The sequence below is a fragment of the Rhinolophus sinicus genome, chromosome 17, assembly GCF_057876585.1.
Source record: "Rhinolophus sinicus isolate RSI-liver-muscle chromosome 17, RSI-T2T, whole genome shotgun sequence".
NCBI classification, from domain to species: Eukaryota; Metazoa; Chordata; class Mammalia; order Chiroptera; family Rhinolophidae; genus Rhinolophus; species Rhinolophus sinicus.
The window spans coordinates 47632401-47655993 of record NC_142517.1 but is presented as its reverse complement, the minus strand read 5'-3'; the positions used below and the strand labels follow the sequence as shown (position 1 = coordinate 47655993).

The 23593-nt window shown below is 39.3% G+C and overlaps 1 protein-coding gene across 15 annotated transcripts in view; it reads left to right on the top strand.

The window, feature by feature from the left end:
* Positions 1–23593, top strand: part of MCF2L2 (MCF.2 cell line derived transforming sequence-like 2) — a 210309-nt gene that overhangs the window by 29513 nt on the left and 157203 nt on the right. For all 15 annotated transcript variants that reach the window (XR_012494951.2, XR_012494952.2, XR_012494953.2 and 12 more), the window contains exon 3: positions 12586–12700. Coding sequence is in view for 12 of the 15 variants with exons in the window: in XM_088793935.1 (XP_088650061.1) it covers positions 12586–12700 (115 nt within the window). In the remaining 3 variants the exon portion in view is untranslated. The remainder of the gene's footprint in view (positions 1–12585; positions 12701–23593) is intronic.

Sequence of the window (23593 nt, the reverse complement as noted above, 5' to 3'; positions counted from 1 at the left end):
AGGACCTAATTTTAATACATTGTTTTCCATTAAGCATTTGATGCAGCATAAAGAAAGGCTAACATTAATAAAATGCTAGAAATTTTGAGCGTGAGCACAGCCCTGAAAAGTGGTCATTACTAAAATACTATTCTTTTTTATTCACTTAACGAAGGGTGACATGACTTTAATTACTGAAACTGGAAGTACATACCAAGCCCTAAATTATAGTTAGACCAAACTTGGGAGCATGGGATAGTGAGATTAAATGAATGTTCTTAGTACATATCACAGAGGAATAGGTGACAAGTCACTCTTCTCATCTTTTATATCTCTTCTGAAAAAAGCAACAAAGCCATCTTAGTTACATAACAGAAAGAATATACAGTTGGTATGGATTATTTTATTCTACAACATGAGATGTAAAAAAAAAAATCACATTTCTTTCCTTTCTCTAAATCATATTTTATCTGCTCCAAACTCCTTCGTCTACTAAGTTTAAGGAAAATTCAATCTCTGTTATTTGGATACTTCTTCCCATCCCAAAGTTATACCCTAAGTGGTGACATCTTACACAATCCAGAATGTCTGGGGAATTCTCTGGCCTTTCCTCCACATTAGTCGCTGCTCATATAGTCACCGAAAGCTCCGTAAGTAGAAAGCCCTCATTTTTCTTATTTCTGCCTGTATTGCCAGTGCTTAGAACAGAGACTGAAACATAGCAGGTGCTCAGTTCAAAACTGTCCAAGTCCTCCTGGTCTGTGCTGTGACCAGAATACTCCCTGCTCCCTGCATCCCTGGTGTCGGCCCTGGCAAGAGTCCTAATCAACCTCTTGAAGGTGCCGTCTCATAGCTTCCCACATCGAGCCTAGGACTGTACAAAACAAAAGGCAGGATGGGGACTGTCTCTGGGTTTCTGGCAACCGCTGCTGTGGTCCTACACCACAGAAGTCCCCAAGGCCAATGTGCATCAAGGTCTGGAATAGATGATGTGGTGGGGCAAGGTGGATTCCTGCAGCTTTATACCAAAACTCAGTATATGAGTATATAATTATGCAGTGAGTATATAATGAGTATATAATTACACAGTGGCTGAACTGGGGAAGGAGTTGAGTGACTGATTAATTTTCCCCATACTCCAACCAGTGGAGCCCAGGGTAGGTAGAGGTCATATTCCCAGAGACAAGTGGGGAGTTCTCACCAAGGAAGTGAGCAGAGTCAAAACTCATATCAAAATAAGAGATGGAAATAGTAACTTGGCACCTGGGAAATAAGAACCAATTCAAGAAGGTATAGAGCAGTGCTATGTAATAGAAATATAAAGTGACCCACATATGTTCTTTTAAATTTTATAGTAACCAGATTAAAAAAGCAAAGGAACATGTGAAATTAATTTTGATATATTTTATTTAACCCAATAATCTAAAATATTATTCAGCATGTCATCAACATGCAAAATTATTAATGAGATACTTTACTTTTTTTGTATTAAGTGTTGGAAATTTAGTTTGTATTTTGTACTTACAGCACATCTCAATTTGGACTGGTCACGTTTCAAATGCTCAACAACCGCATGTGTCTCGTGGCCATTGCGTTGGGCAGTGCAGGCTACAGAAATGGTTCTCAATCATGTTGGACCAAATGCCTTTTTTTTCATATCAAATGATTTGTATTGCTCTTCACTATCTCGAAGTGAAATTTATAGATATCATAACCTATAACAAATATACTTCAAAGTGTATAGTAGCTGAGACAAACACAATAGAAACTTAGTTCTTACTCTTGGAACCGTCCAGCATGTATGGTTCTGGTCAGCAGGTGACTTTTCTTCAAGTGAAGGCTCACTAATGGAGGTTCCTTTCCCTTTGTGGTTCTTATTATTATCTGCGTTATCCATTTTGTGGCCTTCTTATTGTCTGCGTCCAGAAAGCAGCCGGGAAAGAGAGCATACTGCTTCTTAAAAGCCTCAGTTCAGCAACAGCACACACCACATTTCATTGACTGGAACCTGGCTTAGTAATACGGATGCACTTAATAGCAAGGTAACCTGGGAAATGTAGTTAGCTGTGCACCCACAGAGCATGAACAGCTACCCCATTACTTATTCATATACTTAAAAATATTAAAAAATTAGATCTGATCAAGATGGCAGAGTAGGTAAATGCTGTGCTTACCTCCTCTCATGACCACATCAAAATTACAACTAAAGTACAGAACAACCATCATTGAGAATCACCTGAAATCTACCTGAACCAAAGCCCTACAACTAAGGACACACAGAAGAAGCCACCTCAAGCTTGGTAGGTGGGGTGGAGATGGGGAATGGGCTGGTCCCACACCTGTATGTGACCATTAAAAATCAGGAGGGATATCTTGGCTGCAGAGGTATCCCCAGAGGAGTGAGGGGTCCCAGATCCACACCTGGTTCTCCAGTCCAGGGTTTCAGTGCCAGGATGAGAAGTCTCCATAATTTCTGGCTCTGAAAACCAGCAGAGATTGTGGCTAAGAGAAACAGGATGGCTAGAGTCCCAGGCGATCCTCTTAAAGGGCCCCCACACAGACTCGCTGACAGACTCACTCACTCCGAGCTCCAGTGCTAGGGCAGCAGCTCAAAAGTCACCAGGGACCTACGAGGAGGAACTGAACTATCTGGCTTCAGGACAAGGGCTAGAGGGGCAGCCTTCTCCTAACGGAGAGGCTGGCAGAAGCCATTGTTTCTTTGTTGAGCCCTCCCCCTTCCCGGTGTATAGATGCAGACGGCCACCATATCTGAGTCTCCATCAACTTGGCTAACACCATTTGTTTGCCCTGATTCCCTGAGACCCTATGCCACCCAAGCTGCTTCCAGTGGCTTTCCCGTACAAATGGCCTTTCTTGGTTCATGTTGCAGGCTTTCCTAAAATCTCTCAAAGGCTCACAAAACCCAAACAAGCAACATCTGGCTTTGGCATGTCCCATACCTCTTGCTGAGCAGCCCCAAGCCTGGCACTAGCCACAGCTGGCCTCAGTTTGTGGCTTGGCCTCTCAAAGAACCTCCAAGCCCAGTGTGGGTGGCTGCCATCTGTGGATTGCTTTGTGACTCATGCCAGGTGGCCCTGGGCATAACACAGATTGTGGCTGAACCTGGGCTGAATTTGGTCTGTGGTGGGTCCCCTCCTAGGAGGCACCATTGCTGACACACCAGGTGTCCAGCTTCAGATTCGGCCAGAATATCACCTGGCCATCCCCAGGGACAATACACCCAAAGTGCACACTGGACAGGCACCGGAGCCTTGCTAAAGCTAATCCTGCACTGGAGTTTCAACCCCTGCCCAACAACTCCTCTACTATAGTCATGGCTAGTCCTCACAGCTAATCAGCCTGAGGGTCAATCCCTTCCATTGACATGCAAATAGCAACAAAGGCTCAACTACAACAGGAGGACAGACACAACCCTCAAAGCCTGGAGTACCCAGCTTAAGTGACCAGGAAATGCTCCACTGAGCCACCCAGGGCACCTACTACCTAAGTAAGGCCACTCTAGTAAGACTGGGAGATGTAGAAGCCCTACCTAATACATAGAAACAAACACAGCCAAAATGGGGAGACAAAGAAACACATCCCAAATGAAAGAATAGGACAAAGCTCCAGAAAGAACTACACAAAATGGAGACGAGCAATCTACCAGATGCAGAGCTCAAAACACTGGTTATAAGGACGTTCAATGATCTCAGGGAGAACTTAAACAAAGAGATAGGAAACATAAAAATGGAGATAGTAAACATAGAAAAGAACCAGTCAGAAATAAAGAATACAATAACTAAAATGAAGAATATATTAGAAGGAATCAACAATAGATTAGATGAAGCAGATGATCAAATCAGCAATATAGAAGATAAAGAGCAGAAAATACACAATCAGAACAGCAAAAAGAAAAAAAATCCCCCCCCCAAAAAAAAAATGAGGATAGTTTAAGAGATCTCTGGGACAACATCAAGTGTAACAACATTCACATCGTAGGGGTACCAGAAGGAGAAGAGAGAGGGCAAGGAATTGAAAACCTATTTGAAGAAATAATAACGGAAAACTTCCATAATCTGGTGAAGGAAATAAATATACAAGCTCAGGAAGCACAGAGAATCCCAAACAAGATGAAGCCAAACAGGCCCACACCAAGATAAATCATAATTAAAATGCCAAAGGTTAAAGACAAAGAGAGAATCCTAAAAGCAGCAAGAGAAAGGCAACTAGTGACGAATAAGGGAGCTCCCATAAGATTGTTATCTGATTTCTCAACAGAAACTTTGCAGGCCAGAAGGGATTGGCATGAAATTTTCAAAGTGATGAAAAGTAAGTGTTTACAACCAGGACTACTCTACCCAGCAAGGCTATCACTTAAAATCGAAGAATAGGTAAAGGACTGGCTGGACAAGGAAAAGCTAAAGGAGTTCAGTACCAAACAAGTATTACAAGGAATGTTAGAGGGATTTCTTTAAGATGGGGGGGGGGGAGATAAAAAATACTCGTATGGATAATAAAGTGGCAGTAACTACATATTTATCAATAATTACTTTAAATGCAAATGGATTAAATGCGCCCATCAAAAGATAGGGTGGCTGAATGGATAAGAAAACAAGACCCTTACATATGCTGCCTACAAGAGACACCCTTCAGATTGAAAGACCACACACACAGACTGAAAGTAAAGAAATGGAAAACAGTATTTCATGAAAATGGAAAAAAAAAAAAAAAAGCTGAGGTAGCAATACTTATACCAGACAAAATAGACTTTAAAACAGAGCCTGCAACAAAGAAGGACCTAGTAATCCCACTTCAGGGTATTTATCTGAAGAAACACAAACGCTACTTCAAGGGGACATGTGCATCCATATATTCATTGTAGCATTGTTTTCAATGGCCAAGATGTGGCAGCCCTGGTGTCTGGATGAATGAATGGATAAAGAGGAGATAGTACATATATCCAAAGGGATATTGCTTGACCAGGAAAGGGAATGAGTTCTTGCCATCTGCAGTGGCATGGATGGATCTGGAGGGTATTGTGCTGAATGGAGTAGGTCAGACAGAGAAAGACAGATGCAATGGGATTTCACTTATATGTGGAATCTAAAGAACAAAACGAACAAACAAAACAGAAACAAACTCATAGATACATAGAACATTTTAATGGTTGCCATATGGGGTGGGTGGAAAAGGGAAAGTGAATAAGTACAAATTGGTTGTTACAAAGCAGTCATGGGGATGTAGGATATAGCATAAGGAATACAGTCAGTAATATTATAATAACTACGTATGGTGTCAGATGGGTACTAGATTTATCAGGGTGATAGATGGGAGGGTGTTGGGGGGTAAGGTGAAAAAGGTGAAGGGATTAAGAAGTACAAATTGGTAGTTACGGCAGTCATGGGGATGTAAAGTACAACATAGAGAATATAGTCAATGACATGGTAATAGCTATGTATAGTGCAAGGAGGGTACTAGTCTAATCAGGGAGACTGTTTCTTAAATTATAGAAATGTCTAACCACTATGCTGTACACTGAGATTAATATAATAGAATATGGAATGTCAACTGTAATTGAAAAATTTTAAAAGGTGGAAAAATGTGAAGCGGAATAAGAAGTTAAAAATTTCATGTATAAATCAAGTCATGGGGATGTAATGTACAGCATAGGGAAGACAGTCAATAATATTGTGATAGTGTGGTACGGTGTCAGATGGTTACTTGACTTATGGTGATCAGGTCTTCAGGTATATAAATGTCGAATAACTTGTGTACACCTGAAACTAATATAATATTGTATGTTAACTATAGTTTAATAAAAATCTTTTTAAAATGTTAAAAAATGAAATGTAAAGAACAGTAATGTGAAAGAAATAAAAGTAAGCATAGTAAAATAAATGTATTTCAATATGTATTTCTAGCTACACTAGAAAAAATAATGAAATAGTCATGTGCTTGCCCCTGTATTCATCATGAATGTGACAGGTCCAAATACTGAGTTGAGGTATGGGTGACCAGACACTCCTGAGTGGCCTTATCATAGAGGTTTTCTGAAATAGTAAACAATTGTTGATAAAGTTCTGAAGGAAGTAAAGTATTATCTTCTCTCCATTTATAGGGTCGTTACAATCCTGGAAAATTCAGTATATATTAAAACTGTTTAAAAATACTTTATGATTTGTGACAGTATAGATAGACCTTGGGAGCATTGTGCTAAGTGAAATAAGTCCCACACAGAAAGACAAATACCTTATGATCTCTCTTATATATAAAATCTAAGAAAAATCAAGCTCCTAGAAGCAACAGATTTGATGGTTACCAGAGGTGGGGGTGTGTCGTGGGTGGGGAAATGGGTGAAGGTGGTCAAAAGGTACAAAACTCCAGTATAACATAAATGAGTTCTGGAGTTGTAATGTGCAGAACGACGATTATAGTTAACAATACTGTATTGTATATTTGCAAATTGATAAGAGAGTAGATTTTAGAAGTTCTCACTACAGGAAAAAATGTAACTATGTGAGGTAGTGAATGTTAACTAAACTTAATTGTGGTGATCATTTCACAGTATATATACATATATCAAATTATTACGTTGTACATCTTAAACTAATACAACGTTATATGACAATTATATCTCAATAAAACTGGAAAAAGTATTTTAAAACTTTGTGATTATATGTAAAATAGAGTTAGAGTCTAGGATCAGATCACTAGAAATGGATTTTTCACTTATATTGAGTTTCTGGTAAGACATTAGGTAATCATACAGGATGTAGGACAATTGTTTATTATGTAGGACACATTATTTATTATCCCAGGCCCTGAGATTTCCAAAATGCCTGCCAAGGAGTGGGGCTGCCTTTTTTCCAGATAAAATCAGTTCTTTTGGAGAGGAGAAAGGGAAAATAGATACTGGGAAACAAATAACAGTAACGGCTTCACTCTCTCTCCCATTGTTGATCTTCACTCTGTTCCTGTAGGATTTCCCAGTGTTTCAAAATCTCCTCTATATAACGAAGTCTCACTGCCATTTAATGAACAGGTAAAAATTATACTGGGAGGAGTGACATTTATTTTATTTAAATAATCATTTAACTTAGTTCCAAGTAGTTTGGTTTTCTTTATCTTTCTTGAAAGAGACTTCTTTTGCACTTTCTTCCTTTTGCCTTTCCATATTTCCTCACAAGGTGGCAGTGAATGCATTGTCGTGGTTGTCAAGGCTATGGGCAGGCTTAGCTTTGTTTCTTTGGTGCTTCTTCCTCTTAAGACTGATATTCAACAGCAGGTGGTGTCCCCCGGTTAACCTGGGTGGTGGGGAGGGCTTCTTTGGTGGTCAATATTTGTATAAGTAAGATACAAGAAAACTCCACCTACCTTTCTCCATTTAGGTGTGACTACCTTTAATTTATAATTAATGACAAAAGATAAGATCATTAAATGGTGGAATCATATCCTAATATTTTAGGGTGTGTTGTTTGGTTCGTTGAAGTGTTTTAGCTATTCTGTTGGCAAATATTGTTATACAATTAATACAGTTGTTACAGCACCTCTAAAGTTAGCCTTACTAGACATGCAAATTCTCTTAATTTAGGTTTCTCTGGAACTTCCTATGGCTGTGAAACTGCAAAAAAGAAGAAGCTTGGGTGATAGCTGGTACTGTGTTTCCCTGAAAATAAGACCTAACTGGACCATCGGCTCCATGGCATCTTTTGGAGCAAAAATTAATAGTAAAATAAGACCGGGTCTTATATAATATAATAATATCATTAATATAATATAATATAATATAATATAATATAATATAATATAATATAATATAATATAATATAATATAATATAATATAAATACTGGGTCTTATATTAATTTTTGCTCCAAAAGACGCATTAGAGCTGATTGTCCAGTTAGGTCTTATTTTCAGGGAAACACGGTAGAATCCTGATCTAAATTGTTTTCAGTCAATATAAAGACATAGCTCAATCACTGCTTGTCAAAGCTCGGTGTATTTTTTTAACTTGCAAATCAGCATGCAAGATTAATAAAGAGGAACTTTCTGGAGAAGAATGACTACTCATTCAACAAATCTCACATTTTGTTTCTTAGTGATTGGTCTCTGAGAACCTAAGACTCATATTAACAATGCTCAGAAGAGACTTGTATAGTAAAACCACGATGTTGACTTTACATGATACAAATAGTCATGTTTGCTCAATAGCACGTTTTCTCCCTTGAAACAAATTTACATGGAAAGTTAGAGTGTAGACTCAGAACAGCAGAATGGGTTGGATGATCTTAATGGTGATGTCATCAGATAGACTGCACACCTTTGCTTCTCAGAGTTTCTGTTCTGTAATTTCCTCAAAAATCCCACACCCACATTAATCACACAGTCTTCACTAACCACACCCTACACCGATAACTTTCGTTAGGTATGTGAAATACATGCAGACATTTGTAGTTGTTGGCCTCACTTGGGAGCCATTATTCCTCTTAACGTAGTTCCCCTCCATGGACATAACCTGGAAGGTAGTCGCAGCACTTCAGCTCATATCCCATTGGCTAGGGCATAGGGTCCCCAATTGTCTCAGTTCTTGATGCCTTAGTATCGCAGTAACTTTTTTCACAGCCTTTCTTGGCTAACAGTTAAAATATCTTAATAAGTCTATAAGTCCTAACAACTTAGTAGCTGTTTGAAAAAATAAACACACACAAATTGAAAGAAAAAGTAATATTCAAGTTTCATTCTTAGACAACTACAATTATCTCAAACCTTGGAATCAGACTAGATGTCACCACCCTCATTTCCTGTTGTACATTGATTTTCATTCTGCCCTTGCTTTTATTCCAGCAGCCACCAAAACCCACCTTCACAAAGATGCAATGTCATTCAGAAGAATATAGTGCAATTTAATGTTGAATTTGTGAACCACCTCAAGTTAGTAGCATACATGCCATCTGACAGATGCCAACTATTGCTGTTTCTCTCAAAAAATGTAAAACGTTCATGGGGCTTCTGTGAGTTCACTCTGGTTTCCTGGGTACCTGGCATACAGTTTGGGAACTGTGGGGCTAGAACTTAGTCATGTGGCTACCTCTAGCTGCAAGGAGGTTGGGAAATACAGTCTATTTAATTTAATCTGGTGGCCTCTGTTCCAATGAATTAAATATTTCAATATTAATTTTACATTTTTATTCTCACAGCGATGTCTTATGTCTTTGTATAAGTTATTGAAGTGCAGCTGATTATGCCTCTTTGTAATAATAATAACCATAATAATGGTCACCATTTATTGAGCACTTATATGTAATAAGCACTCTACTAAGGTGCTTTTTATCTATGTTTTCACTTAATCCTCACAATACTTTTTGAGGTAGGTGTAAGATATATATATATATATATATATATATATATATATATATATATATATATATATATCTTGTACTATATATATATATGATATATAATATACCATATATAATATTATATATCATATATATCATATGTGTGTATATATATATGTGTGTGTGTGTGTGTGTGTGAGTGGTATAGACACACACACACGCGGAAATTCCTATTTAGGTTAAGTATCTTACCTAAACTCACATGGAAATTAAGTGGCAAAGCAGGATTTGAACAAAATTGTCTGATTTTAGAGCTAACTCTCTTAACCACCATGTATTTTAGCTTTGATACTTACTGACTACAACAATGAGGAGAAATAGGATTTCTGGTCAAGATGGTGGAGTAGGTAAACACTGTGCTTGCTTCCTCTCATGACCGCATCAAAATTACAACTAAACTACAGAACCACCATCACTGAGCATTGCCTGATGTCTAGCTGAGCTGACTGTAGGGCTACAACTAAGGACATACAGAAGATACTCAATACCGGTAGGAGAGGCAGAGAAGTGGAATGGGCTGGTCCCATACCCTCATGTGACCATTAAAAATCAGAAGGTGTATCTCAGCTGTGGATGTCTCCCCGTGGGAGGAGCGAGGGGTCCCAGCCCTATAACAGGCTCCCTAGCCCAGGGTTCCAGTGCTGGGAAGAGAAGACCCCATACTTTCTGGCTGTGAAAACCAGAAGAAATTGTGGCTGAGACGAGGGAGGCTGTAGTCCTAGGAGCTCCTCCAAAAGAGCCTGCACATGGACTTACTCGCTGACGGACTCACTCGCTCTGAGCCCTAGTGCTGGAGAAGCAGCTCATAAGGCACCAGGGACATACAGGGAGGAACTTGAGTTGTCTAGCTTCAGGGCAAGGGCTGAAAGGGCATCTTTCTCTTGGACAGAAGAGTTGGCAGAAGCCATTGTTTCTTTGTTGAGCCCTCCGACCTCCTGGCCTATAGACACAGGCAGCTGCCGTATCTGAGTCTCTATCAACCTGACTAACACTCTTCTTTCTCCCTGCCCCTAGTGATTCCCTGAGACCCAGCCCCATTCAACTTTCAGGCACACCCAAGCTGCTGCCTCTAGTGGCTTTTCAGTACAAACAGCCTGTCTTGGCTCAGACTTTCCTAAAATCTCTCAAAATCCAGACAAGCAGCATCTGGCATCAGTGTGTCCCATACCACTTGCTGAGCAGCCCTAAACCTGGCACTAGCCACAGCCAGCCTCGGTTTGTGGCTTGGCCTCACAAGGCACCTCCAAGCCCAGTGTGGGTGGCAGTCATCTGTGAATGGCTTTGTGGCTCGTGCCAGGTAGCCTTGGGCAGGGCATAAGCTGTGGCTGAACTTGGCCTGAGGAAAGGCCACTCCCAGGAGGCCCTGGGAACTGGCACACCTGGAGGCCAGCTTTGGACTGAGCTAAAGCATCATCCAGCCACCTCTGGGGACGACACACCCAAAAGGCAGACTGGGCAGGCTCTGTAGGGTCAGCTCCTGCACAATAGTTCCTCCACTATAGTCATGGCCAGTATTCACAAGTAATCAGTCTGAGGGTGACTCCTTCCCAGTGATATGCAAACAGCATCCGAGGCTCAACTACAATAGGAGGGTACACACAACCCACACAAGGGACACAGCTGGATTATCTGGCTCTGGTGATGGGAAGATTGTGCCACTGGACCCCACAGGACACCTACTATATAAGGCCACTCTACTAAGACCAGGAGACATAGAAGCCCTACTTAATACATAGAAACAAACACAGGTAGGCAGCCAAAATGGGGAGACAAAGAAACACATCCCAAATGAAAGAATAGGGCAAAGCTCCAGAAAAAGAACTAAACAGAGTGGAGACAAGCAATCTACCAGATGCAGAGCTCAAAACACCGGTTATAAGAATGCTCAATGATCTCAGGGAGAACTTAAACAAAGAGATAGGAAACATAAAAATAGAGATTGAAAACATAAAAAAAGAACCAGTCAGAAATAAAGAATACAATAACTGAAATGAAGAATACATTGGAAGGAATCAACACTGATTAGATGAAGCAGAGGAGCAAATCAGCGATTTAGAAGATAAGGTAGCAGAAAACACCCAAACAGGACAGGAAAAAGAAAAAAGAATTCAAAAAAATGAGAATAGTTTAAGGGGTCTCTGGGACAACATCAAGTATACCAACATTTACATCAATTGATAGTTACAAAATAGTCACGGGGATGTAAAGCAAAGCATAGAGAATATAATCAATAATATTGTAATAACTATGTATAGTGCCAGATGGGTACTAGATTAGTCAGGGGATAACTTTTTAAGTTATATAGTGTCTAATCACTATGCTGTACACCTGGAATTAATATAAAATAATATGGAATGTCAACTGTAGTTGAAAAATTTTAAAAGGGGAGAAAAAGGGTGAAGGGGTATAAGTGGTCCAAATTTCCAGGTATAAAATAAGTAAATCATGGGGATGTAATGTACAGCATAGGAAATATAGTCAATAATATTGTGATAGCAAGGTACAGTGTTAGATGGTTGCTGGACTTATGGTGATCACTTCTAGGTATATTCATGTTGAATAATTATTGTGTACATCTGAAACTAATATAATATTGTGTGTTAGCTATACTTTAATAAAAGTCTTTAAAAAATAAAACAATGAAGAGAAATATTATGTATTTGTGTTGGCATTGTTTACTATCCTACCTATGCCAAAATAATTAAATCAATATTACTTTTTATATGGTAGTACCATGTTTCCCAAAAATAAAACCTAGCCAGACCATCTAATGTGTCTTTTGGAGCAAAAATTAATATACCCAATCTTATTTCAATATAATATAAAACTGGGTATAATATAATATAATATAATATAATATAATATAATATAATATAATGCGAGGTCTTATATTAAGTTTTGCTCCAAAAGACGCATTAGAGCTGGTGGTCTGGCTAGGTCTTATTTTCAGGGAAACATGGGAACTATCTTCAAAGGATTCAAAAATCAAATTCTCACAACACCACTGAGCAAGCATGAAGGAGTAGAGAGACTTGCTCAAAATAGTTCAATGTCAACCTTCCCACATTCTACTCTGAAATAATATAGGTAGAAAATGGGGAGGCCAATACACATCTTCCGACTTGGTATTAGTGAAAGTCCTTTATCTGCAGAGGCATCATGTGAAAACAGTTCACTAACATCTTGACTACCCATTTTTGTTGCAGGAGGCCGAGGGAAAGACGATGCCCCCATCATTACTTTTCCAGAGATTGTGGGGTTCAAACACATCCCCGACGAGGACTTCCTGAATGTCATGACCTACCTGACTAGCATCCCCAGGTAAGGTGAACACAGCATTCTGCTACCTTCCTCGTCGCTGGCTTTATTCCACATTTCCCGTGTGGCAGGGCTGAGTTAAGATGGAATCTTCTATGAGCACAGCTCACTAGTATGTCACTCGATGACTTTCTCTTATCCATCAGTCATAGACAAGGGATGTGGAATGAGACTAGAAAACAATGATAAACAAGCATCAGTTCTGTCTAAACTGTCCACATAGGAGGTATTTAATAAATGTGGAGTGAATGAAAAATTTATTGAACAACTGAAGCTGTCTTTGTTCCGTCAGTTTCATTATTTTAGATGAAGGTCATTCTGGCTTCCTGGGGCCTGTTGTCTGACACACAGCCATTGCTCAAGGAGCTCAAACCATGTTAGGAGTTATTTCATTCATCTCCCCTAAATAAGAAATTCAGGGACAGATTTTATAACTGTCATTGTCAGATGGAGAAACTAAAGCACACAGTAAGGAAGCTGAAAGGCTGAGAGTAAAAACTGTGCTTATAGTGAAGGCCATGGCAGAGATGTTTTCGGGCATCTGCTACTTCCACCCTCTCCAGCCCTAGTCTCACATCTTTACACCATTTAAGTTAATAAATACCCTGATCTCCAAGGGATGGAGTGTGGGACAGAGTTCATATTGGTAACAATCATTTCACAGACAGAGATGGAGCTGGGAGTGGGGTCCAAACCCGATTCTTGGGTAGCACTGTATCCACTGTCCAGCAGAGCAGACTGGCCCCACCCTCCATGGGTTTGTATTGCTTTGGTATCATCTCTTACTAACTGCTGTGTGGTTTGGAATTTACACAACAGCGGCGCGCACGCGTGTGCTGTTGTGCTTGCTTTCCATCTGCCTCATATGATTTAGAGGTAAATGCCAACTTTGCGATGGAAAGGCCACCTGGAGTGTGATCCCACCTGTAGAGATTAGGAAGTTGGTTTGTTTGCTTCAACCCTACCCTCTCTAAAGGACTTTTTTGTTTTTGTTTTTATCCTTCTTACTTTTTGAGAGAAGGCTATGTATTTCTTTTTAATGTACTTCTTCTAAGTTCAGTACTTAAATTCTATTTCACCAATTCCATCCCTCTCTTCCTCCCCTCCCCACATATGGTATGCACATGCAAACATGAGCATTTGGGGCTTTGTTGATTTGAGGGAAAGATACTGTGGTCTCTGGGCTTTGCTCATTCTGTTCTCTCTGCAGGAACTACCTTTCCCACCCTTCTAGACCTGGCTAACTTGTCCACATTTATCAATCCTCAGTTTGATCCCATTTCTTCAGGGAAACCTTTCTTGACCCCATTTCTTCTCTCACAGACTTCATTTTCACAGAACCCTTATGTAACACCACGGTGGATGGAAATGACTTCTGCCTCTTCCACTATACTGTGAACTACTCAAGATGAGGGACCAATGTCTTTTTTTTTTTTTAAATCTGTAGCCCTAGCACAGTGCCCAGCACACAGTAGATTCTCAAGAAATAATGTTGGTAGAATTTCCAGTTCTGGTATGATTCATTTCAGTCAAAAAGTATTTTCATAGGGTGAGAAGAGGGACACTGACAGAGAGAGTCAAACCCTGTTCCTCATTTGTGCCTCGACTTCCCTGGGTTGTAGGGAGTTGAACTTGGTCTCCATCTTTGGCTCAATTACATTCCAAAACAATAACCCATCATTTTAGCATCTTCTCCTTCTATGGGGAGCAGCAAGGAAGAGAGTGAGCAGGGAGGTAGGCAACAGGTGGGTGTGTCCCCCAGCCATTATATTTGTTTTAATCTCACTATCTCATTTTACTGAATCCCTGGAAGTAGTCATACACTAAATGAAACAGGTGACTTTCATCTTGTCCTTGCAGCCTTTTCTGAGTCGCACTGAGGACTGTACATTAAGTGCCATCTCAAACAGGGTAGAGAGAAGCACTGAAGGGTAGAGACCCCTATGTCACAGAAGCAGAAGCTAAGACAAAACAAGGGGTTCCTCTTTGGGCTTGATTTCTTTTTTCTGTTCTATGTTCCTTATATAATTGTTGGTAAACTAGGGAGTATTTTCCTTTCCTCAAGTGCCGTTTGTCTCTTGAGAAAGTAGCTGTCTGACCAGTTATTCCCCTTCCTCTTTCTGGTGTTTGCTGCCCCACCCCTTGGTTTCAGCATAAAACAGAGACAACCAGGGTAAGAGGCTTGAAAGGGGAATTGACCTGAACCTTATCATCCAGTTTCCTGGTTCAGATTCCAAAGAATGAAGCCACCTTCGTTCCTTTTATGATTCCTATTCATCAAAATTTGCATTTTCCTAAATGTTACCAGTGGTTTCCAGGCACCAGAGCCCTTCCCAGTTTGCAAAATGTTTTATAGGCAGTTGGCAGAGGGCTCATGACATAGAAACAGGAAGAACTGACGCAGTAGAAGAGAATGACAGGATACGCAGGACGGGGAAAGGGAAAGGATGCTCATATGTTAATTAGATCTGTTGCTTTCCTCATCTCTACCTTATTCATTTCTGCCTTTATCTTTAACATCTTCTTCCTTGTGTTTTTTTTGGTTTGCTTAATTTTTGTCATTTTGTTGAGTTGAAAATTATATTTATTTTCATTTTATTGATATAAATGTTTAAAGTTACGAATTTTCTCTGATCCCTGCTTTAAATGTATCCCATAAATTCTGTATCCCAAAAATTCTGTAGTATTTTTATCACTGTATTTTAGAAATTCTGTATTCTATTTTATATTTTTCCTCTTACTGAAGAGTTGTTTAATAGAAGGTTTTTAAATTTTCAGGTATTTTCTTTGTGGCCTTATAGCAGGATCAATTTTTGTAGATGTTCCATGTGTGCTTGAAGAAAAGATGAATCCTCAAGTATCAGGATGTATATTTCTACACATACGCATTAGATCTTCCTTATTATGTTGTTTAGGTCTTGTATAACTTTATGGATGTGTTGTCTGTTTGCTCTGTCTTACACTGAAAGTGGTGTATTAAAATATCCTATGTAAAGTGTATTTCTGTCTCCTCATATCTCCTTTAGCGTCTGCCTTAAAAAGTTGGTTATTATAGTACTTGGAGCATTTATTTATAACTATCATATCTTCATTGTGAAATGTGACTTTTAGTATTAAAAAGTGTTCCTTTTTATGTTTAATGCTTTATGGCTTGAATTATACCGTGTCTGATATCAAGACTGAAACCCCTTGCTATTGTTTCCATTTGCTTGGTATACTTTTCCCCTTCCTTTAGTTTTAGCCGTTCTGAATCATTTTGTTCTAGATTTTTCTCTGGTATATAGTATATAGTTGGTTCTTTGTGAGTAAAATTGAAAACCTTTTTCTTATATTAGATGAATTGATACTATTTATTGATATGACTGATACATTCAGTTTCAATTTTGTCATCATTTTGTTGTAACTACCAGATGTATTATATTTACTATATTTTTCTACATTATACATTTTCTTTGCTGTTTTTTATTTTTAACTTGGTATTTAAGAAAATTTGTGATTTTTGTCCTTGTATTTATACCCATTTTAGTGCTATTAGTCCTTGTTTTTAAGTGTAACCTTTTATTATCTGGTTTGTCAGTTTTCAATACTAACCTTTAATTCCCACCTATTGCCTCTACAACAGTCAATGACCATCTCATTTTTCCTCTCCTGTCCTCTCTTCTTCCATCTTTTAACTTGCACTATTTCTATATATTATTCTTCCATCCTATGTAGTATTAGACTTTCCATTATATATATTAAATTAATCCCTTTGCGGAAGTTTCGCCAAGTTATCTTTTGATTGAAGCTTTACTAGATTCTTCAAAAAGGGCTCATAGGTACAGAATTTCCTGAGCTTTTACATGTTTATAGCTTTTTATATTGCTTTAATACTTGAAAGCCACCTTATCAGGATATAAATTCTTTTTTTAAGATTTTTATTAAAAATACAGCTAACATGCCATATTATATTAATTTCAGTTGTACACCATAGTTATTCAATATTTATATACCTAAAAAGGTGATCACCATGATACGTCCAGCAACCATCTGATGTTGTACCACGCTATCACGATAGTATTGACTATATTCCCCATACTGTATATTACATCCCCTTAACTTATTTGTTTTATGCCTAGAAATATTAACCTCTTATTCCCCTTCACCTTTTGCCCACCTTTCTAATTTTTAAATTACAGTTGACATTACCTATTACTTTATATTTATTTCGGGGTACAGCATAGTGGTTAGATATTTATATAATTTAAGAAGTGATCCCCCTGACTAGTCTAGTACCCACCTGATACTATACATAGTTATTACCATATTATTGACTATATTCCCTATGCTTTACTTCACATCTCCGTGACTATTTTGTAATTACCAATTTGTACTTCTCAATGCCTTCACTTTTTCATCTACCCCCTAACCCCCTCCCATCTATCACCCTGATAAATCTAGTACCCATCTGACACCATACATAGTTATTATAATATTATTGACAATATTCCTTATGCTATACTCTACATCCCCATGACTACTGTGTAACAACCAATTGGTACTTCTTAATCCCTTCCCCTTTTTCACCCACACCTCTAATACCCCTCCCATCTGGCATCCATCAAAATGTTCTCTGTATCTCTGTTTTGTTTATTTCGTTCTTTAGATTCCACATATAAGTGAAATCACATTGCATCTGTCTTGCTCTCTTTGACATAGTCCACTCAGCACAATTTCCTCCAAGTCCATTCATGCCTCTGTAGATGGCAAGAACCCATTCCTTTCCCTGGCTGAGCAATATTCCATTATATATGAGATGTGATCAAAATCTACAGTGATGTTTAAATTTTAAAAAAATTACAGTAAAAGACACACTGCCATTAATCCCCCTCAAAATACTTCCCCTCACTTGGAACATACTTGTCCCATCGTTCTTGCCATTTTCTGAAGCAGTTCTGGGAGTCCTCTTTTATGTCTTTCGTTGCGCTGTCGTAGCTGCCTTGATGACCTGAACTGATTAAAAACTTTTACCTTTCATGGTCATTTTGACTTTGGAGAAGAGCCAGAAGTCTCACGGTACCAGATCTGGTGAATAAGGTGGATGAGGACACACTATAATATTTTTATTTGACAGAAATTGTATACCAGAAACGATGTGTGACACGAAGCGTTGTCATGAAGGGAGGATGATTTACGGCACACTTTAAAACACACCTTCTCTCAACCCTAGCTCACACCTGACTGACAGCACTGAACAACAACTTTAAACTTGTCAAACACTTACTAAGGTTCGTCGCACCGCTTCCAGTATTGAAGATCTCTGCCTTTCCATTGTACGGCAGCAGCATTTGCCATATTTTATGATCACACCTCAGATATGTACCACTTTCTCTTTATCCATTCATCCATAAATGGGTATTAGGCTGCCTCCACATCTTGGCCATTGTATAATAAATAATGCTGCAATGAACATATATATGGGAGCACACATTCCCTCAAAATAGTGTTTGGGGTTTCTTTGGACAAATACCCTGAAGTGGGATTACTGGGTCTTTCTTTGACTCTTTGTTTTAAAGTCTGCTTTGTCTGGTATAAGTATTAATATCCAACCTCCCTCCCCCTCTCCATTTTCATGAAATATCTTTTTCCATCGCTTTACTTTCAGTCTGTGTGTCTCCTTCAATCTGAAGTGGGTCTCTTTAGGCAGCATATGTAAGGGTCTTGTTTTCTTATCCATTCAGCCCTCCTATGTCTTTTGATGGGAGCATTTATCCATTTACATTGAAAGTAATTGTTGATAGATATGTAGCTATTGCCATTTAATTATTAATATTTTTTATCTTTATCTTTCTTTCTTTTCTTTCTTTTTTTGTCTTAAAGAAGTCCCTCTAGGATTTCTTGTAATACTGGTTTGGTGGTGCTGAACTCCTTTAGCTCTTTTTTTTAGTCTGGGAAACTCTTTATCTGTCATTTGATTTTAAATGATAGCTTTGATGATTAGAGTACTCTTGGTTATAAATTCTTGTTTTTTGTCACGTTGAATATTTTGTGCCAATCCCTCTGGCCTGCAAAATTTCTGTTGAGAAGTCAACTGACAATCTTATGGGAGCTTCCTTATAAGTTACTAGTTGCCTTTTTCTTGCTGCTTTTAGGTTCTCTCTTTGTCTTTAACCTTTGCTGTTTTAATTATAATATGTCTTCATGTGGGCCTGTTTTTGTTCATCTTATTTGGTACTCTGCACTTCCTGGGCTTGTATGTCTATTTCCTTCACCAAAGTAGGAACGTTTTCAGTCATTATTTCTTCAAATACATTCTCAACCCCTTTCTTTCTCACTTCTCTTTTTGGTGCCCCTATGATGTGAATGTTGTTACACTTGATGTTGTCCCAGAAGCCCCTTATAGTATCCTCATTTTTTTGGATTCTTTTTACTTTTTGCTGTTCTGATTGGGTTTTCTGCTACCTTGTCTTCCAAATCTCTGATTTGATCCTCTGCTTCATGTAGTCTGCTGGTGATTCCTTCTAGTGTATTCTTCATTTCAGTTATTGTATTATTCACTTCTGACTGGTTCTTTTTTATGATTTCCATGTCCTCTTTTATGCTTGCTCTCTCTCTTTGTTGAAGTTCTCACTAAGTTCCTTGAGCATCCTTGCAACCATTGGTTTGAACTCTGTATCTAGTAAGTTGTTTGCTTCCATTTCATTTAGTTCTATTTCTAGAATTTTCTCCTGTTCTTTCATTTGGGATATATTTCTTTCTTTCCTCATTTTGGCTGCCTTTCTATTTATTGCTATGTATTAGGTAGATCTGCTATGTCTCCCAGTCCTGGCCCAGTGGCCTATGTAATAGGTTCCCTGTGGGGACCTGGCCCAATCTCCTCCCCTGAGTGCTTCAGGAGTGTCTCTTGTGTGAGTTGTCTGTGCCCTCCTGTTATAGTTGAGCCTTGATTGCTATCGACATATCAGTGGATGGGACTGATGCTCAGGCTGACTGGCTGTGGCGTTTGGCCACATCCACAGCTTATGGGCTGCTATGAGGGACGCTTACCCCACTGAGTGGTATTCACTCCACTGGGCTCTGGTGGCTGTTGAGACTGCCCTTTGGATGTGCTGCTTGTTGGACTAATTGAGTGGTGCTCTGCTGTGGTCTGAAGTCAACCTTCAAATATTTTGGTTCTGGGGCCTCTTGGGAAGGGCTCCAATGTAGGCCCAGGTCGCCCACTGCCTGTGACCAGCCAGGAACTACCTTGTAGAAGCTACAAAGTGATCCCTGGTTGTTTGCTGCCTGTGCTTGGATGTGCATGAGAGAGGCCACACTGTGAACCAAGGATGGCTGCCACCAGTAATGGGCCTGGGGGGGGGGGGCGTTCTGCAAAAAGTGAGGACACCCTGAAGCCTGCTGCTGCCTGTCAGCTCTTGTGAGGCTCAGCCGCTGATAAAGCCTCATGTGGTGTGCAAGTTGGATGAGTCAGGGTCTCAGGGAATCACTAGTGTGGGAAGAGTTGTGTTCACTAGGTTAGTGTAGATTCTGCTTTGGTGCCAGTGCTAAGCTTGGAGCTACTTAACAAGTCTCAGAGCACACTGAGTTAGTCACCTCCCCCTTGGAGCCTGTGGACCCCTATAGTTTTCTAAGAGTGCAGTATGGATGTGGGTGACTGTTGGCCTAAGGAGAGCTTCCAGTGTTGGGGGAGTTGGGTATGGTGGGGTCCCAGGGAGTCAGCAGGGTGGAGTAGCAGTGCTCATCGGACCAATTCAGATTCAGATTTGACAGTGTGGGGGAGGGCTCAACACAGGTAGGGTCCACCTGCTGGCTGCACAGGAGAAGGACCACACAGGGAAAATGGTGACAGTCTCTCCAGTCCTTGCCTTGAAGCCACACTTCAGTCTCTCACCTTATGTCTCCACGCCCCTTGAGTCACTCTCCCTCTGCGGGAGGCCAGGGTGAGTGCCTGTGAGTGAGTAAGTCTGTTGTACAGGCCCTTTAAGAGGATGTCTGGGTTTCCCACAGCCTTCTGTCCCACCCAGATGATTAGAATCTCCACTGTTTTTTATAGCCAGATGTTGTTGGGGCTCCTCTTCCTGGCACCAATACTTCAGGCTGGGCATCCTGATGTGAGACTGGGGTCCCTCACTCCTCCAGGGAGAACCTCTGTGGTTAAGATATCCCTCCTGATTCTCAACCACCAACCACAGGTGTGGGACAGGTCTCCACCTCTCCTACCAGTCTTGACGTGGTTTCTTTTTTATATCCTTGGTTGTAAAACCATTAGACGTCAGATGGTTCTCCAGGTTGATTGTTCTATAATTTAGTTGTAATTGTAATGTGTTTACGGAAGGAGGTAGACACGGCATTTACCTACTTTGCCATCTTGGATCTCTATTGAATTAAGTGTTAATGCCTATTTTCTGCCTCTTTTGGTTTCCATAGGTTACTCCCTTATGTATTTGTTTCCTCTCCATTTATGTTCTCTCTCTCTCTCTCTCTCTCTCTCTCTCTCTCTCTCTCTGTCTCTCTTTCTCCTCCTCCTCCTCCTCCTCCTCCTCCTCCTCCTCCTCCTCCTTCTCTATCTCTCTGTCTAGGATATAAAATTCTTGGTTCACACTTTTTGGTCATGAATTGTTACAGAATGCTGTTTCATTCTTGCCATGATTTGTATGTTGCTTTTGTGAAGTATGATGCCTGTATATTTCTCTTGTCCTAATAAATTATTTTACCTTTTTGCCTGGAAGTGCTTAGAAGTTTTGCTTTATTTTTAAAATCTAACAGTTTATTTTTAAAATCTAACAGTTTTACTAGAGTTTACTAGAGTCTCAGAGTTGATAATTTCAGATCAATTTTCCCAGATGCCTGCTAGACTCCTTCAGGTACTTGTAGATTCAGGTCTTTTTTGTTTTGTTTTGTTTTGTTTTGGGGAAGTTTTCTGGGATTATACTTGTAAATATTATTTCTGTTTCTTTGTTTTGCTTTTAGTCTTTAAGGACTTCATTATAAGTATGTTGGTTCTTTTTTGTCTGACTTCAATTTCAACCACTTTCTCAGCTTTTTTACTGTTTCCTTTTTTTCCCCCTGTTTTTGTTCACTTGTTTGTTTTCTTTTTGTCATTCATTGCCCCTTATTCAATTTTTGTTCAAATATATTATCCCTTGTGTATCTTATAATTTAGACTGCATTTCTCATATAATTCTGTCTTTTCCTTTTATTTTTCTGACTTTAATAAACTCTTGTTTTATTTCTTATTTTCTTTATGTATTAAAAGATTCATTTCTGTCCTTGGTTTTTGAGTTTCTTATTTAAGGTGTTCTCTCCCCATACCCTCGAGTGCTTGTTTGTAGATATCTAATTCAGTTTGGAGAGCTATGTTATATTTTCCTGCTTAATGACTAACTTTTTGGAGGAATTTTTTTTTAAAATATAAAATGGACTTTATTTTTTTAGAGCAGTTTTAAGTTCACAGCAAAATTGAGTGGAAAATTCAGAAATTTCCTATCTACTCCCTGCCCCCCTTCCAAGGCACAACCTCCCACACCAGAGTGGTACAATTGATGAACCTACATTGTCCCCCAAAGTCCATACTTTATATTAAGGTTCACTCTTGGTGTTGTACATACTATGGATTTGGACAAATGTATAATGACATATATCCACCATTACACAGAATTGCTTCACTGCCCTAAACACCCTCTGTGCTCTGCCTATTTATCCCGCCCATGCTCCCAACCCCCAACCCTTGGCAACCACTGATCCTTTTGCTGCCTCCATAGTTTTGCTGTTTCCAGAATGTTATATAGTTGAAATCCTACAGTATCTATAGCCTTTTCAGATTAGCTTCTTGTTTGTACACATAGACCCAGGGAAAATACCTGAGACTGAAAATCCCCTCCATATGTGGAGGGTAGAGAAAGACTAAAGAAAGAGGTAGTCTACTCCAGCCTGGCAATTATCAGAGTTTATTAAGGGAAACTTACATATGAGACGTATCTTGGGCATCAGCAAAACAAAACGGATCTCCTCCATACTGCTTGTCAGGCACTAAAGAATTATATAGAACAAGGCAAGATGGATGGGACACTGGTATGTGACACATCTCAGATAAGGGAACATGCCTTACATGCTTGCCCTAGGGCAGGGCAACAGCCTGTTCTAGGAACCAGCACATCTGGGGCATAGGGGAGAGGTCAACCAGATAGTCTTTGAGGGGATTTGTAGGATGTAATCTCTGTTCTGGCGCAGATCTAGCTCGTGGGTCTGGCAGTAATCACATCATGGAACAGTCTCTCTTCCACACTCTTTCACTTAGTAATATACATTTAAGTTTGCTCCATGTCTTTTCATGACTTGATAGTTCGTTTCTTTTTAGTACTGAATAATGTTCCATTATCTGGATGAAACACAGTTTATTCACTCACCTACTGAAGGACATCTTGGTTACTTCCAAATTTTAGCAATTATGAATAAAGCTGCTGTAAACATTTATGTGTGAGTTTCTTTGTGGGCATCAATTTTCAGTTCATTTAGGTAAATACCAAGGAGCATGTGGTACAAGTATGTTTAATTTTGTAAGAAACTGCCAAACCGTCTTCCAAAGTGGCTGTACTGTTTAGAATTCCCACCAGCAATGAGCGAGAGTTCCTGTTGCTCCACATCCTTGTTAATATTTGGTGTTGTCAGTGTTTTGAATTTTGATCATTTTAATAGGTGTGTAGTGGTATCTCATTGTTGTTTTAATTTGCAATTTCTTAGTGACATATGTTGTTAAACATCTTTAATATGCTTATTTGTCATCTGTATATCTTCTTTGGTGAGGTGTTTGTTTTGGTTTTCTGCCCATTTTTAAATTAGGTTGTTTGTTATTTAATGCTGAGTTTTAAGAGTTTTTTGTGTACAGTTTTTTAATTTTTTAATCATATATGTCTTTTT